Source organism: Montipora capricornis, chromosome 5 (genome assembly GCF_036669925.1).
Source record: "Montipora capricornis isolate CH-2021 chromosome 5, ASM3666992v2, whole genome shotgun sequence".
Taxonomy (NCBI): Eukaryota; Metazoa; Cnidaria; class Anthozoa; order Scleractinia; family Acroporidae; genus Montipora; species Montipora capricornis.
Window position 1 is genome coordinate 9,118,241 of NC_090887.1, and position 17,500 is coordinate 9,135,740.

A 17,500-nucleotide genomic window follows, 5' to 3' on the forward strand; every position below is an offset into this window, starting at 1 on the left:
ATGACCTCCCTCCCTACTTATCAGAAAAGTACGCCTGATCGCAGGTTAGGAATACGCATGCCAATTGTTTTTGCGTGGACGTTTATTTCTTTGTGGTCATCTCACACACTGTATCAATAAATGTTTCATACCTTTTTTTTAAACGTTGTGAAATTCCTTCAGTAGGAATTGACATACATTGATTTACATAGCTTGTTATTTTCCTCGTAAAGGTTGAAGAATAAGAACCCAAACAACGTGTCTAATTGGCAGAACGTTTGTGTTTTGGTCCCGATCCGCCAATGAAGAACCGAGCTACAGCTGTAGTGCTTAGGACTACGCAGAGCTCCATAGAACGCCTTGTCTATTTTTTTTTTGTATAACATCCAAGTCATTCTCGCATTTTATTGGTTTTGCCTATGATCTATTAGAGGACAAACGCACCATCAGCTTTTATACGAATAAAGTTTAATTCTTTATAATTTATACAAAACAAATACCGGTAGATTCCATGTTGCCGTGCATCTGTTCAGTAATAGATCACAGAGGACATCAAAATGTAGTTAGAACATCAGTGACACACTCGGCTATCACCTCCTCTGCCACTTTTTTGTTCTTACCACATTTTGACGTCATCTGTGATCTATTACTGAACAGATGCAAGGCAACATGGAATCTATTTGTTAAATCACTGTTCAACAAAGCTGTTCGACAAAAGTGAAAATAAAGGTGTTTTCGGAAAGGAAATAGCCTAAAAGTTGCTTGAAAGGTTCTAAGAATGTTGGTTATAAACATTAAAACATGTAGTTACATGTATAAAAACTCTAAGCACATCACTCAGTATTGTGTGGAATTTTGTGGAGTTTTAGGAATCATGAGTTATTATGTGGGTTTGATTGAATTGAGCAGTCCAGCACCCGCTCACCCTGTCAGAAGCACTGTAAATTCCTTTGATTCCATAGATATCATGTTCTAGAAACGGGAAAATGATTCCTTGGCTGTTTTTTGTGTGTCTTAATTATTGAAGGATTTTTTTCGTACCTCGAAACTATTTCAAGCTGTCTGTAAACGCAAAAGGTGATTTCTTTGAATTTTTGAGAGATCAGGTTTCTTGAAAAGTTACAAATAGTGTTGAGTTAATTAGGGTTGATAGACTTGAGGCAATTTTTTAAGTAATCGTTTCTTAAAGCTACTGTCAAAACTAAGACTGGAAAAAAATGGAAAACTAAAGTTGAAATGATTTGGCTTTTGTTTCGTGATCAAATCGTTTAAGTCTCTATAGAGCAAAACCTTTAAACTTTCAGAACAGTCTAGATCATTTTGGCCCTGTAGTTCCGCTTTGGTGGATGGATATTCATGCTCCAGGTATATTTAGATGGGCAATTTGTTGTTTTGTTTCATTTAGCTAAGGAGAAGTTTAGGTTACAGAAGTTCCTAGAATTTCAGCATAGAATTGCACCAGCAATTGCTAAGCTAAGTGCAATGGTAATCGTTGACAGCCAATAGAATTTTTTTTGGAGTTTTTACCACCAATTGTGTTTTCAGCAACTCTAGTCTGCACTGCCTGTGGTCAGTTTTTTATGCAATACAGAATTTGCACAACAGTGTTTTGACAGATTTTTGGACCGGTTGCTAAGTTACGAGAGATCAGACTTGAAACATCATGAATCAAACCATTTTATGAAAATGCGCCTTGCCCCAACACCCTAAGGCAAAAATAAAAAAAAAGGATTATTATCAAATTCAAAGTGAGTATTTGAGAACAGGAAGCTAAAGGAGTGAAGCAAAGTCATCAGAGCTACGTACAGCGACACTTACTCTAAGAATTAAGTAATAGTTTCAAAGTTTCAGCGAAATTCGAGCGAAATGCTCCACTTTGCTTCAGCAATTTTATCAGCAACCTGTGGTCGTAGTGCCTGACGGTAGAAACATTAGCTTTTCAATCTGCCCTCCATGATTAAGCAATTGCTATCAACTAAAGGTGGGTTTTTTGTGAGAATCCAAAAGCGGATTTGTGATCTTTGATCATACATGTATGCATGGGTTCTTCACCACCAAAAAGGAGGAATGATCTGAGAAAAGATCTTTTGCCATGACAATGCGAGATGGAGACCTGGAACAGAATGGCCTTGAATTTTTAAAGCATTGTGTGTGATTTCAAACAATTGGGGTAAGCTGGTTTGTTTCGAAAGAATTCTAAGAAAAGGGGTACTAGGTGTTCATGGATTTAACCGCCAAAAATACGCAATAAGAAAAGAAATTTTTCAACAATCCGACAAAAACAGGTGACGGAAAAAGATCTGTGCTAAGTTACAAGTGGACTTCCAAAGGTGTTTTTGCAGTTAAATTGTTAAGCTGTAGGAAAGGGTCTCAGTAACAATTGCTGTCAAGTATCTTTTAAATATAATTTTTGTTTTGAAATTTGCGCAAAAGTGTTCCTTTGTTCAACCTCCTCTTGTGCTTGACAAGAGAAAATGCCACCAACAAAACAGTTCGGCTGAACAGTTATGTATGGTAACTGTTGTGTGCCATTTTGCCCAACTGCTTGTCAAGAGCACTTTTTTTGAATCCTTTCCCAAAAAGATGCCAAAAATGGTGAATCTCAATAATCTGGAATTAGATTTGATCTTAAGAATCAACCCTGAGTATGGATGTTATGGATTCATAATCCATTTCTGGATTTCACCAAAAAAACGTAAAATCCACTTTTGGATTCAGAAATCCAGATTTGGATTTTCCCAAAAAATGCACCCAAAGTTCACTTGACAAAACCAAAAACACCTTCGATTCAATAGATATTATGTTCTCGAAATGGTCAAAGGTTCTGTAGCTGTTAAACACTAAATTATGATAATTATATTGGTTGTTTGTTTTTTCAATTGGCATAAAAAGTTCAGTAAGAGTCATTGCAGTGTTAATTTAAAAGAGAAGCAATTGAATTCAGCCTGATCATAGAAATACATATATATGCTGATGTGAAATTTTCTCATACAGTACCTTGTAATTATTTCAAGCTGTCTGTAAATGCAAATAATGGTGATTCCTTTGAATTTTTGAGAGAGCAGATCTCCTTGAAAAGTAAGATCATTGTTGATAATCAGGCTTGATAGACTTGAGGCAGTTTTTTAATATGTATTTGTTTCTTAAAGCTACTGTGAGAACTAAGACGGTTATCGTCTTCCTCTTCTGAATGATTTGTGTTCTTCAGGAAGGACAAATTGCTGGAAAGACTTTTTAGTGAGCACTAACATCCCTTCACAACTTTGAAAGGTTACAGACTATAGTACAGCTGCTATCATCCAAAAAGTTTCTGAATTGTTCACTTTTGTGATAAAAACATGAAACTTTGGATAATTACTACTAACCATGTAACAAATAATATCTGATATGGATCCAAGCCTAGTTAAGCACCATACTTGAGATTTGCGAATGCCCTAAAATTGTCAACATGGAAACGAGGCTGAAAAGTAAATTACCTTAAAAAGGGGTCTCAAAGTACATGTACCGAAGTAAACTTAAAAGTGATACACAGTCACATATATGGCATTCTGTGTTAATGGGGACATAGTTTTTCAGTGAGTGATTAACCCGTTGACTCCCAGGGGTTCCCCATTAAAGTGGTACTATGATCAAAAAATCATTTCCTTTTTTTCTTCAGATTTTGAAAGCGTGTTTGCTTAACACCTAACTGGAAAAATTTGAGCTTCCAGTTTTATTCAAAGGCTGTTTATTTTGAGTGTAAGTTTTGGATTTCACGGTCCGCCATTACTCACGTTCAAAACTGGCCGATTGGACCTCAGAGGGTTGGGTCTAGAGAAAATGACGTCATTGACGCACTAGCTTAAAATTTCAGCGTTTAAACGCAATTTATTACATATGCAAAACACGGGTTTAAAAGTCTGAAAGCCCGAAACTCCCGTGCTGCATATTAATTCGGCCGCGTACACACGCATTTCATTCTTAAACTAGTGAGTCTTTGACGTCATTTTCTCCTCGACCCAGCTCTCTCAAGATTTTAAAGTTAGTAATGGCGGACCAATAAATAAGAAAATTCCAGTTAAAATAAACAGGTGTCTTTTTAAAATCAGAACTTAAAACTTTTCTCAGTTAGTGTTTAGTTAACATAGTTTTGAAATCCAAAGAAAAAAGAGAATTGCTTTTTTGGTCGTAGTACCACTTTAACGAGTAAATTCTTCACATGCAAACAAGCGATGATTTCATTGAAACATCGACCATTTGGTGGAAAAAATTCGTAACAAAAACAATGCGGCGATCTTCTGTGTAAAGTTAATAAATGCGTGGAGTTGACTTCAAATTGATCCATGCAAGTTTCTTTCCCACACCTTAAATCAATTGTCGACCATGCGTGGGTCTGATTTTCTTCATTTGCTTGAAAATTAGCGATAGACTGTCACAATATCAATAAAAAAAAATCCCCGTCGAAATTGCCGTAGGGGGACGTCGTTTAAGCGTCAAATAAACACATGCATCTAGTTTACAAACGAAAATTGTGATGGGAAATAAATTCTTCATACAGGGTGTTTCTAAAACTCATACACGAATAAACAATGATTTCGTTGAAACATCGTCCACTTGGTGGAAAAATTCTTACAAAGACAATGTCCATTGTGTGTTGGTAAAATTTCTTGCCAACCGCAAAACTTTTGGAGCGTGCAATTTGAAACATACATTCTTTAAATATCTGCAAACATTGAAAACAAAACTTCATGCGCAATGTAAGGACAGATTTCTTACCATCGTGCTTGACATGATTCCTGTAGTGCTCGACGCGAATTGCGCCGCGCGCGAGGGTGGTAACTTACTCTTTTGAGCGGTACTGTATCTTGATTTTTTGCATGTACGTATCATTTACGATGGCACTTCAAATAAAAGAGTTTTGGGGAAAGTTATCTGCTACAATTTTCTGTAACTCTTAACTGTAACTCCTAACAATAAAACACCTTTTTCGATGTATCTTAATAAATTCTACAAGATGACTTTTTGTCATAGACGTACTCTCTAAGAAGTTAAAGAATTTTGGGAGATTTCCAGCAAGGAATTAAAAACATTGGGTCACTGATATTTTCAAAAACTGAAATTTAGAGGGCCTTTTTGTGGACATGGCTTGTTGCCATGGTAACCGATATGACGTCATAAATGCCCTTAAAGTATTACCCAACAATAGAGTTACAAACACTGCCTATTCTATGAAATATCCTTCTTTGGTGTCTTTCATCGTTTCACAAACACTATAGCAACGAAAAACCATTTCGAGCCTCCTTAATTTGGACTTTCTTCAAGTTGAGGTAGTTTCCTAAGAGGTAATTTGTTACAAAAAACCAAAAAATTTTTACGATGTGTCTTGTTCATTCATAGGCATTTAAGCTCTGTGGATTGAGATCTAGTCATGGCATGTGCTTTTCAAGAATGGAACGAAAATATGACGCTGGGAGGTCTGATAAAGTTAAAGTCACTATTTTGGCTTCTGAATGGGGATCAAGCAAAGGTGGTCTTTCCACCCTGAACAGAAACTTAGCAATTCAGTTGGCCAAATCCTCGGATGTAGAAATCTCTTTTTTTGTACCACAGTGCAGTGAAAAGGACAAGAGAGAAGCCCTTTGCCACAACATTAGGATTGTTGAAGCAGAAAAAAATCTGGTTGCTTATGAAGAGCTGGACTTGCTTAGCTATCCACCAAATGATCTGCAAATTGAGGTGGTTGTTGGTCACGGAGTAAGACTAGGTTGTCAGGCGCAAAACATAAAAATATATCGTCAGTGTAAATGGGTGCAAGTGGTGCATACAGACCCAGAGGATATGGGAATGTTTAAATGTTACCCAGATGCAATTTCCAAGGGCGCAGAAAAACTCAAAAATGAAGTGATGCTTTGTAAACTTGCTGACTTTGTTGTTGGAATAGGACCTAAGTTGGCAGAGGCCTTTCGTTCATATCTTCGATCACTCGATCAGACTATTTTTGACTTTACTCCAGGTATTATTGAAGAATTTCTTAATGTGCAGCAAGTTGCTGAAGAAAGGAAGCATCGCAGTGTTTTGGTGTTTGGTCGCGGTGATGCAGAAGATTTCAAATTAAAGGGATTTGACATTGCAGGAAAGGCCATTGCTTCACTTGTTAACACTCATCTTGTCTTTGTTGGAGCCCCAGATGGAAAACATGAGGAGATTGCAGAGTCTTTCATGCAGTGTGGTCTACCAGCTAATTGCCTAAGAGTTAGAGGCTATGAAAAAAGCAGAGAAAGTTTGAAGAGGTTGTTTTGTGAAGTAGACCTTATGCTCATGCCTTCTAGAACAGATGGGTTTGGATTGACTGGTCTTGAAGCCTTGTCTGCTGGTTTACCAGTTCTTGTCAGCAAGAATTCTGGGTTTGGTGAAGCCCTATGCAAAGTTCCATATGGCTCATTTTTTGTTGTCAACTCAGACAAGCCAGAGGTGTGGGCTGCAAGTATCAAGAACATCGTCTGGGAGAAAGACAGGCATAGCCGTCTTGTGGAAGCTGAAAAACTGCGTGAATCATACGAGAAGAAATACTGCTGGACCAAACAAAGTGATGCCCTTCTAGTCAAGATCATCAGCCTTGTTCGGGGTAAGATAACAGAATAATAATAATTAAAATATTAAATTACCGGTATCTTGCATTTGGCTTGAATATAATGAAACACAGATCACATTCCACAGATTAAGACTAGAAGTCCCTGCTCCACTAAAATGAACAACTACATTTAAGCCAAACGTTTCCCCTAGACCTGAAACAACATTAATTTTTTATAGAGTGATTAGGGCTAGGAGACACTTTTGGTGTTGTTTATTTACTTCTAGCAAGGTGACATGCTCACTGACCTGTGATCCATGACCTGTGTTTTAGACCCACCACATTTAAGTATTGTGTCCCTTTACAATTTGGGACTATCACATGTCCTAGTTTGACAGTACATGTAGCTTTCTTTGGGTCAACAAACTCTATGTGAATTCATCATGACTGAACTTTTTTGCTGAGGGAAGAAAAAACATGTTTCCTTCTAAATGGGGTCAAAAGGTCATATGTTCATAAAGAGGTGTGATTGGCTGATAAAATTATCAGCGCCAGTTAAGGTCAAGGCTGGTATTAAAAAGTACTAGTCATTTAACAATGGCATGAAGCATGATCCCAACTTACTGTATGTGTGACAAAATAGCATTACAATTTTACCTACTATGGGGATTGAAGTCTTGATGGTATGCATTGTTTAATATGTCATAACTGAGCTCTTCTCTCAATTTTGTGTGTGTAAACTGTGGTACTGTGACAGACTTATTTTCACTCTGGATCTAGTATCAAATAATAATTCCATTGCCATCAGCATGGGTCATTGAAGCCTAATCTATGCAATGTTCATTACTAAAGTCTCTTTTACTGAGTTTACAACGTAGAGGGCAAAATTACTAAATGCTGATTAGCTGAGACAGAGGGCGTTTTTCATTGATCTCGGTAATTGCCTTGGGCAATTACTTTCATTTTTTTCATGACCAGCACAAACTGTAAATGTTTTTTTTGCGGGGCTGGTTTTATTGCTTTGGTGTTGTTGTACAAAAAGAAAATTTCATTCATCTGATTCATGTATTTTACGGTTCATTGACTCCAACTGAACACTGAAATGACTTCCTATGAAATCTTGCACAACAGTGTGTGTTTTTGACCTTATTAATAAAAGAATTTTTTTCCCTTTTACATTATGAAAAAGTAATTGCAAGTTTCCTCATAAAGTTAAAGATTAATATGATTTGCATTTTCAGAAATTGCAGAAATTGCATACCCTCGTCATGAAATTCTGCAACTTCTGAAAGTATGTGTGACATTAATCTTTAATTTTTAACTCAACCCCTGATGTGATTACCTAATGTATACAAAAATAACCTTCAACAAGATTTAGGAATTTTGGGATCCCCCTAGCTCCCACTTTTGTTGTATCTTTGCCCTGCCCTAGCTTCAAGCCATCACTGCAACTGCTGGATTAACACTATTACCTTCCCCTTCACCACAAAATAAACCCTTAAAATTAGACAGCTTACATTGTAGTTTTCAAATCCAGAAAAGGTATAATGGCCATACGGTTTTTTAAGGCATGATTTTAATATTTTGGCAAGTATCTTCAGGTACAATAAAGTAGCACAAACTTTGTTCAAAATGTTTTTCAGGTTTGGTTTAGAGTAAGCCGTGGCCATTTTAATGTGGGCTGTACTTGCTGCAAAGCCATGTTATTACATTTCATTTGCTATGCCAGTTCTATTATTTGTGACATATGCCCAGTGTCAGCCATTCCAAATATTTTACAGACCCTTTGGCTAACAATGGGTAAATTGCTGGTGGCAGCTTTTCAGGACCCTCTCCGGCCCACAGGTACCTTCTTTCATCTGATGAGAAGTTTTTTTGGCTGCCCCCCTAAACCCCAAGAGAGGAAAAATTATGGCCCCTCACATGCCATCATACATGTAGGCATTCGATCCCGTGAACCATAAGATAAATGTACTACTGCATAAATTGTGTAACTTTGGAATATCAGGGTCGCTGCTAGCCTGGTGTGATGACTACAATGTATTTATCGAATCGTAAGAAAAGAGTTGTGGTTGATGGCAAATGTTCTAGCTGGCTGAATACATCTGGCGTGCCAAAGGGGTCCATCTTGGGTACTCTGTTTTTTGTTATTTTCATCAGTGATCTGCCTGAGGTGGTTAGTCAAGAAAGTTCTGTGGCACTATATGCAGATGACTGCAAGGCGTTTAGAGTGGTAACCTGTCCTAATGATCTACTGATGTTTCAAGATGATCTAGATAGTTTGTGCTCTTGGAGTCAACAGAACAGGATGACCTTCAATGTTAAGAAATGCAAGTTGATTCGCATTACCCGGAAGAAACAACCATTTAGATCAGGCTTTACCCTAAACGGATCCGTCTTAGAGGAAGTTTATGAGTTCCGTGACCTTGGTTTGCTTACTGACCATCATCTTTCTTGGAACTCATGTTGATGCCATTACAAATAACGCTAATAGAATTTTAGGCCTACTTAGAAGAACGTGTAGAGGTTGGAAGGATACCGAAACCCTAAAGATGCTGTATTGCACGTTGGTGAGATCGCAAGTGGAATATGGATCAGTTGTGTAGTTGCCATACACCGCACGAAAGGTTGATACAGCGGAGGGGAACAAAATTTATTCTCGGAAAAGAGGAATTTTACCTATGACGAGCGTCTAAAATGTCTTAAATTAGTTTCACTCGAAAAGAGACGCTATCTTTTTTGTCACATTTTTGTATAAGGGTTTAAATGGATACTTGAATGTGGATGTATTTCCGTTTCTGAACTTTTATTGTCAGGATAATCCGTACAGGTTTAGACATGTTGATGACCATTCCTTGATGACGAATTTTGCTAGAAGAACTAATTTTGAATACACCTATTTTAATAGAATTGTTAAAATGTGGAATTCCATACCCTTAGATATTAGATTGTATCCAAGTCTTGCAGTTTGTTAGTCGGGAATGAAGAAGTTTTTAAGTCAGGAATGTAGTTACACTGTAGCTTCTTATGTTTTATATTTGATTTAATATTTTGCTGATTGTTATCATATATTATTTATTTTATTTAGATTAGCTACAGATAATCATTCTCGCATGGAGTGTTCCACTCTTTTACAGATTTTTCTTATGGCTTTGTTTGTGTGTACATACTCATTATTAGATTTTTTTCTTGCCGTTAAATTGTAGTAAATAAATAAATAAATAAATCATAGCCATCCCTAACCACAAAAGCATAATTGCAAATCCATCCTAATTTTCAATTAGGTTTCAGTGTAAATAAACAGAAGATGCAGGTAAATGAGGCTAACTCAGAGATAAGTTACACTCCAAGTTAAAGAGCTCAACGGCCTTTTTTTTTTCAATAGGAATGGTTATATGTTTATTTATTGAAAACCAAGGCTGTTGCCAAACAGGAGCCCGGTAGCCTGGGGCTCCCAAAGAATAGCTCTGGGCGCCTTAATTTTTCACAGCAACACCTTTCACTTCATATGTTGGGCTCCTAAGTTCTCAGCGTTTAGCTCTGAGGGCCCCTTTAAAATTTTCTTAGGCAGCAGCCTTGAAAACAGTGACCATGTAGCTCATATATTTCAAACGAGATACATTTACCCTTAGGCTATTGATTCTGTACTATCTATTTTTAATTTTAACTTTGTAAAGTGCCTTGATCACTGGAAATCTCTACTGTGCATATTTGTTGTCAATAATTATAATAAAAAAAAAATTAAATTACATGTTGGCTCAAAGATATGAATTTTATGTTCTTGTGGCAAGAATGATATCTCACTCGTAAGGTATTGTTCTTGCCACTTAAACATAAAATTCATATCGTCCGGCCGCCGTGTGATTATAATCCTCTATTTATTACAATGTTAGATATTAGTATGTACATATAGCACACAATGCAAGTGAATAGTGCTTTCTGCGCACTAATTGGCTAACTCGGAGGTGATGATCCAAGTACTGTTTACCTCTGAGTAGCTTCTGAGTAGCCCGTGTGCGAGATTTGAAATTTCCGACCACATTTTACAAAAAAAAGAGTAGTGTTTTGGTTCACTTTTTATTCAACTTGTGTGGTATATACTGAAACAATTCTTCACCTTGCAGCTTGGTAAATATCTCCACTATTCCCCTCCACTACATTGAATATTGTAAAGGTCATATTAATAATTAACAATTATTAATTATTAATATTGAATATCAGTTATTATTATTATTATTATAATTACTATTATTATTATCTATTTGAGTGTACTGGTCATAGTTATCTTTATCCTAGTGTAAGCCTATTTGATCATAACTACTGGTAGGAGAAATTCTCAGATGGATTAACATGTACATGGTAATAAATGTACATTCTAATACCGGTAGGTACAGTTAAGTCTTTCAATGTGGTTTTGGTGTCCAAAATTTTGCCTTACTTTGAATTTGGTTTTTAATAGCTCGTCTCGAAATTCAAATTGATGTTGAGGCTGTCACTGACGGTAGTGCACAAAAAGGCATGGGAATGAAAGTACAGCCACCTGAACCTCAAGAAGTTTTCCACAAAGTCAGAGAACCAAGCACGGCAAAGAAAGAACAGGTGGTAGTCAACACAGGTGTGGCAACTGAAAATTGTGGAAATGGAAGTATCCAATCTACACAAGCACTTTTAAATAGAATTGCAGAAAAGTACCTTCAAGATGTTAGCCCCTCAAATCCGGAGGAGTATAATCGTTTCATGGTTTATCTTAAAGAGATGCGTAAAGTACTGGTTCTTGATGTTAAGTCAGGGAGCTTAATAGTCACTGTTGAAGTTGGTTCTGAGGAGATCCTCGAGGAGCTGTGGAAAGATTATTGTAGAGGTCATTTAAATGAAGTGGCTCAGAAATTTCTAGTGACAGAGGAGCTTCTGGAGGAGTTTGGCCTGATTGAGTGTAAACTGGCAACACTTATTGCTGAAGAGGAGTACAAGGCTTGTAAACGTTATTTTTCTGGTAAGTTGAATAAAAAATAGCAAGAGTGATGTCAGGGATGCCATGTTAGTGATCCAAAGTAATCCACCATTGTTATGTTAACAAGTTCTTTTCTGAAAGGAATGTGTATATTTGACAGAACCTGATCATGATGTTTCAAACTCATCTCATCACGAACAAGAGACAAATGGCAACAAAAGCAACGACGATTTAAGATTCAACTTTAACGTTCTCAAACCTCTTCATTATACCAAGTCTACACCTTCATTTAAAGATGAAAGATTGCACTTTTTCAGAGACAAAGGTAGATGCTCGGGGTCACAGTCGGGACCTCTCACTTGGGATACTGTGAAAATTGCGGAGGAACTTCGAAGAATCAGTGATTCGTTAAACACGAGCTACACGAGAAGCTACTTCTCGTCAACGAGAAGAGCATCTATCAAAAAACGTGAGAAGTCAAGACGTATCACAGGTGGTAGGTCAGCGGGAGAAGTGTTGAGACAAGAAGTGAACGAAGCCATCAGAGCCAACAGCGGCAGTTTCCCCGGATACAACCCGGTACCCCCTGAGGGAACCCCTGTGTGACACCTTCCTCTCTGTCACATGTGCTGCTACAAGTTTTGGCAATATCTGTTAAAACATACATTAAAGAAGGGTGCAAGCTAGGATAGGGCCTGATGCAAGCATACATGTATTTCTGTGTAAACATCCCAATGGGGCTTGGGCTGGCTGGTGTAAACATCGAAAGAATACCTACCAAGTTAGTGAGAAGGCTGATTACATGGTGAATTTCAGCCCAATTAGCTGGCTGAAATCTCAGCCTGGGTTCTGAAAGAAATTATCTTAGAATGAAAGTGGCAATTACATGGAGAAGGTTTCAGCCCACTCCCAGGCTGAAAGTCCTAGCCCGATTTCTGAAACCGGGCTAGGATTTTCAGCCTGGGCAAACGGGCTGAAAAATCCTTATAATCACTTTCATTTCATGTGTATTGATTGTGTTTTCGCATCTCAGTAAATGTTCTCACATAAACTTGTGTTTTGCGCCCAGGCTGAAAATCCTAGCCCGATTTCTGAAACCGAGCTAGGATTTTCAGTCTGGGCAAACGGGCTGAAAAATCCTTGTAATCACTACATGTATCATTTCATGTGCATTGATTGTGTTTTTGCCTCTCAGTAAATTTTCTCATGGAAGTTTGTGTTTGCGCCCTGGCTAAAATTTAGCATGTAATCACAACAAAATTTCAGCTTGATGGGTGGAGCGAAATTTCAGCCCAGGCTGAAAATCACCATGCCATCAGGCCCTAAAAATCATGTACTCAGTTACTACAATTTTCATGATTCTGAGGAATCTCGCCTTCACGCGCTAAGCGCCAAACAGCGTCTTGGCTTCCATCAATCAAATTTTCGACCATAGCCAGGAAGATTGACTCTGCCTTCAGAAAATGAAACTCACAACTCGAATACCACATCTCGAATACCATTATGATATGCTTTTAGAAATCCTTCAGTAAAAAGATTCATGCAGATTCCACCGCTCGCTTTCCATTGGCGTCAAGTTCTATTGTGCCGTGGGAACCAAAGATACTGATCGGTGGGTTATGTCACACATCAGTTGATTGATGGAAGCCAAAACGCAGTTTGGTGGTCTGTGCTTGAAGATGTTAAATTCTGCAGAATTATGAAAATTGCAGTAAGGTTCTCACTGCAACCAGGTTGACAGTGAGGCATACAATGTAGTTTGATGGTACAAACTTAAAGTGATCAAGAAATCATTTTCTTTTTTTCTTCAGATTTTGAAAGTGTGTTTAATTTGCTTAACACCTGATTGGCAGAATTTTGAGGCTTGATTTGCAGGGATCGCGTTAACGCAGAAATCGTGCATTTTTACGCAAATAAAATCCAAAAAATGCATCATCGAAATTTTAATGCGTCCCAGGACGCAAGGCACTGACTTAAATAACTCACACAACTTGCTTTGATTTGTCAGTATATTCTGTTGTTTGTAAAACTGTTGGAGCGATCTGTGATCATAATTGAAGTTCTAAGAAATGGGGTTTAAAACATCTAAAAAGGTTAAAACTAAATTTTCGACCGCCTTCTGCGGTCTTCTTCAGAGGAATGTACTCTGCAAGTCACTGAATGCAAATATATATCAAAAGACGTCACTGTTCGTTGCTCCTAAGGGAGGAAACCAGTGATGCGTAAAGCCTTGGAAAGGGTGCTCTTTCATTAACAGAGTTCTTGTCCAGGAATGAATGTAACGGCTCTAGAAAAAGCCTTTGTCGGCCGTTCCTATGCATATGCGTCAATATTAATTCCAAGTTGGTTACTCTCTTTTTCTCATAATTTAAAACATACTCTTTTTCTCGCAGAGGGTCACCAAGATTTTGGGACCCCCAAAAAATGCTTGGGACCCCAATTTGGCCGAACATGCGGGTCCCAGGACCCGGATTGAAAAATCCTAGTGCCATCCCTGTGTATCCAAAGGCTGTTTTGAGTGCAAGATTTGGGTTTCATGGTCTGCCATTAATCACACTCAAAACTGGCCGATTGGACCTCAGAGGGTTGGATCTAGGGGAAAGTGACATCATTTACTCGCTAACATGTAGATGCAGTTTATTATACATGCAAAACACGAAAAGGAAGCCTGAAGAAAAATAGCCTGAAACTCTTGTGCTGTATACTAATGTAGCCGTGTAAACAAACGTTTCATTCTTAAACTAGCGAGTCTTTGACGTCATTTTCCCCTCGATCCATTGCTCTCAAAATTTGATAGCAAATTGTTAGTAATAGCGGACCATTAAATAGGAAAATTCCAGTTAAAATTAACAGGTGTCTTTTTGAAATCAAGGCTTAAAACTTGGGTCACTTGGTGCTTCCATAACCCATTCACCCCTCGCCCTAGGACACCCCCAGTTGACAAGAAAAATCTTCTGGTCATAGTACATGTAGCACTTTAAAAAGTTACAATTCAAAGACTCAACGATTTAGTGTAAGTGTCTTCATCGGGTACCCCCTAATGAAGACACTAGACAGCAGTGTCAAAATCGTAACTTTTTTAGCTACATTTATGATTCCCTAAACCAGAGCAGCATCAAGCTATGTCTGGTCATCTAGTCAGTTAATTAAGGACGGTGCCTACCATTGTTATTGGGCATACGTTCTGTGCTTCTCGAGATACTCGGATTTCCTATGGGTGGTACTTATTGATATAGAGATATTTTTGCGTGGTTTAAAACTATGCGGGAAAAGAAGATCTCAACAAGTGTTATTGAAATCCAAAAAGAAAATTGGGGTAACCACGCATTTTTCGAAGATAATTTATCAACAATACATTGTATTTGTAAAACGCTTTTAAATACAAAGCAATGTATGGCATTCTTTTCCAATTGAAGCTCAATTATCTCAGAAAAATGCGTAGTTACCCCCAATTTTCTTTTTGGATACCAAGATCACTTGCTAAGTTCAGCTTTCTCCGCATTGTTTTAAGGTGGGCCCACACGAGGGGATATGTTGCAGGAACATGTTGCTTCAACATGTTCCTGCAACATGTCCCCTCGTGTGGGCCCACCTTTAAAGTGCGCAAAAATATCCCTGTATCAATAAGCACCAGTCACAGGAAATCCGAGTATCTCGAGATGCGCAGAAGGTATGCGCAATAACAATAGGAGGCACTGTCCTTAAATAATTTTCAAGTGCATTTCCATTCGTGTGTTGTTTACAGCAAAAGAGGATGATGGTACTGCACTTGCCCTTGTCCTTTTACATTCTTCGGCTAAAATTACCCTCGTCATACCTTTGCTTGATAATGAACCTCTTTAATGAACTTGAAGTTTGACAAGTGTGCTCAAAATTGTTTGACTGCCCCATAAATCTCCCTCTTCCCGCTTTGGTTTGGAGTTGTAAATTCCTGTTGATGGGATGAAAAACAAGAGTTAGGAGGATACCCGTCCGACTTCGTAGTTTCATTGGAACCAAAAATATCCACAAATTAATATTATTGCTTAATTCTGTGGTCCCATCGCTGTGTCTTTCCTGGTAGTGACAATCCTTTGACGACCATCTTTCCATATCTTTATTCATTTTTACTTGTTGGCACTTACCGACAACTACTGAGAACTAACCTCACAAAAATAGTTTCCCACAAAGCAATGACATTGACATCCTACACCCTGTCCCTGAACATTTGTACACTACAAAACCTGCTACCTATTTTTCATAGGTTCAAAAGGCATTCAAAGCATTCATTGTCAATTTCGATTACAAATTACCTTGGGTGCGAGAGGTTCTATTTTTCTTTCGCGAGGAGCGAGCGGTTAAAACGGAGAGTTGAAAAATAAGAACCTCTGGTTTCACGGCAGTTAAGAATCTCACGTCCATGATTTGTGATTATGAACACGGTCGCTGATTGGTTTTCATAGTCAGTGCCAGTCACTCAATTTCACTGGTTGAACCACAGGCAGCCCAGACTCGGATGGCAAAAAAAAATAAGGATTGTATGGGAATCTCGATAACAAACTGAAAAAGATATTTACCCGCAAAAGTTCTCAATAAAAAAGCCGTACTTAATTGTCGTGGTGAATTTCTCGCTTTTTGTGTGGCTATTTGCCTGATTGAATGCGATTTCAGCGGCTTCTCAAATTCCCGGGTTGTCACTCGTACATACCTAAATAAAGGAAAGGCTGGAAAGTAATTTCTGACTTACTTCACATCTCGCCGATAAAATCACACTTCTCCAGCATCAGTCACGCTCAAACTCCGGGGATGGCCACTCGGATAATTTTACTTCTCTTTGACCAAGTTTCAAGGTCCAGCGAGCATCCATTGCTTAGAAACAACGAAAAATATTCAAATTTTCAAAATCCTTCGAGGCTCGCTTACAATGAATTTTGACACGACTGGTCAACCGTTCACTTATCTGCTCTCACCGTATCGAGGCTCAAGTTATAGAGGATATTACATGTCCGCGCGGAAATACGAATTTTCTCTTCGAGTGTGGAAGTTGTAGTAAAAATAACTAGGCATCGTTTCTGAGGAAACAATACAACGTAAGCAAGGAGCTCTACTTATTTAGCATGATGAAGAAGTTATAGAAACTAAAAACTAGCAACCGAAAGTACTGGAATTTCTCTCATGATGTGGGTACCTGTGTCACTGACAGATTCATCCATCATTTCATTAACAAAACTGTTGACAAATTAGATATGACTCCAAAGTCATAACATTTCTGCACTGACTTTTCCAGGATATCTAAAATACGAATGAGTCACCTAAACCAACACCTAGTATGAAAGGCGTTGTGCTGATTGATGTCTCATTGAATTGTCTTTCAATTAACATGATAATATTCCTGGTTTCTACAGAAACACATATTAAACGAAAGGTGTTACAATTGAGCCCACTGGGAACTCGGAAAAATCCGAGCCCCAGATGGGATTTGAACCCATGACCCTCCGTGATCTAGTACGGATGCTCTAACCACTGAGCATTTCACCCTTGGTGAGCAAGGGTGAAATGTGGGTATTTTGACTTGAGCTGCATCACGCAAATGTGAGAGAATGCGAATGTGAGCGAATAAGAGAGAATGTTTAACACATATTAAATGAAAGGTGTTACGATTGAACCCACTGGGAACTAGGAAAATATCGACTGACAGCATAGCTCATAACTGCATCGAATCCCATCTGGGGCTCGGATTTTTCCGAGTTCCCTGTGGGTTCACTTGTAACACCTTTCATTTAATATGTGTTAAACATTCTCTCACATTCGCTCACTTTGGTGGTTGGTTGGCCGCATCGTTCACAGAAATACAGGCAACTGGATTTCACTGAATGATGCTCTCAATGTGACTGCACGATGCAGTTATGAGCTATGCTGTCAGTCGATATTTGACTCTGTGGCTACGTGATGCAGCTCGAGTCAAAATACCCACATTTCACCCTTGCTCATGAAATGTTTTTCATTCAAAATGTGTCATCTCATGATATATATCGTAATAT

General features: G+C 38.2%; 1 protein-coding gene across 1 annotated transcript in view; it reads left to right on the top strand.

Moving 5' to 3' along the window:
- The window catches only part of LOC138049390 (uncharacterized), a 15,458-nt gene extending 744 nt beyond the window's left edge, over nt 1–14,714 (top strand). Inside the window, exons 2-4 of the mRNA XM_068895642.1 lie at nt 5,356–6,583; nt 10,989–11,522; nt 11,641–14,714. Of these exons, the coding sequence (XP_068751743.1) occupies nt 5,392–6,583; nt 10,989–11,522; nt 11,641–12,086 (2,172 nt within the window). The 5' untranslated portion in view covers nt 5,356–5,391 and the 3' untranslated portion in view covers nt 12,087–14,714. The remainder of the gene's footprint in view (nt 1–5,355; nt 6,584–10,988; nt 11,523–11,640) is intronic.
- The last annotated feature ends 2,786 nt before the right edge of the window (nt 14,715–17,500 follow it).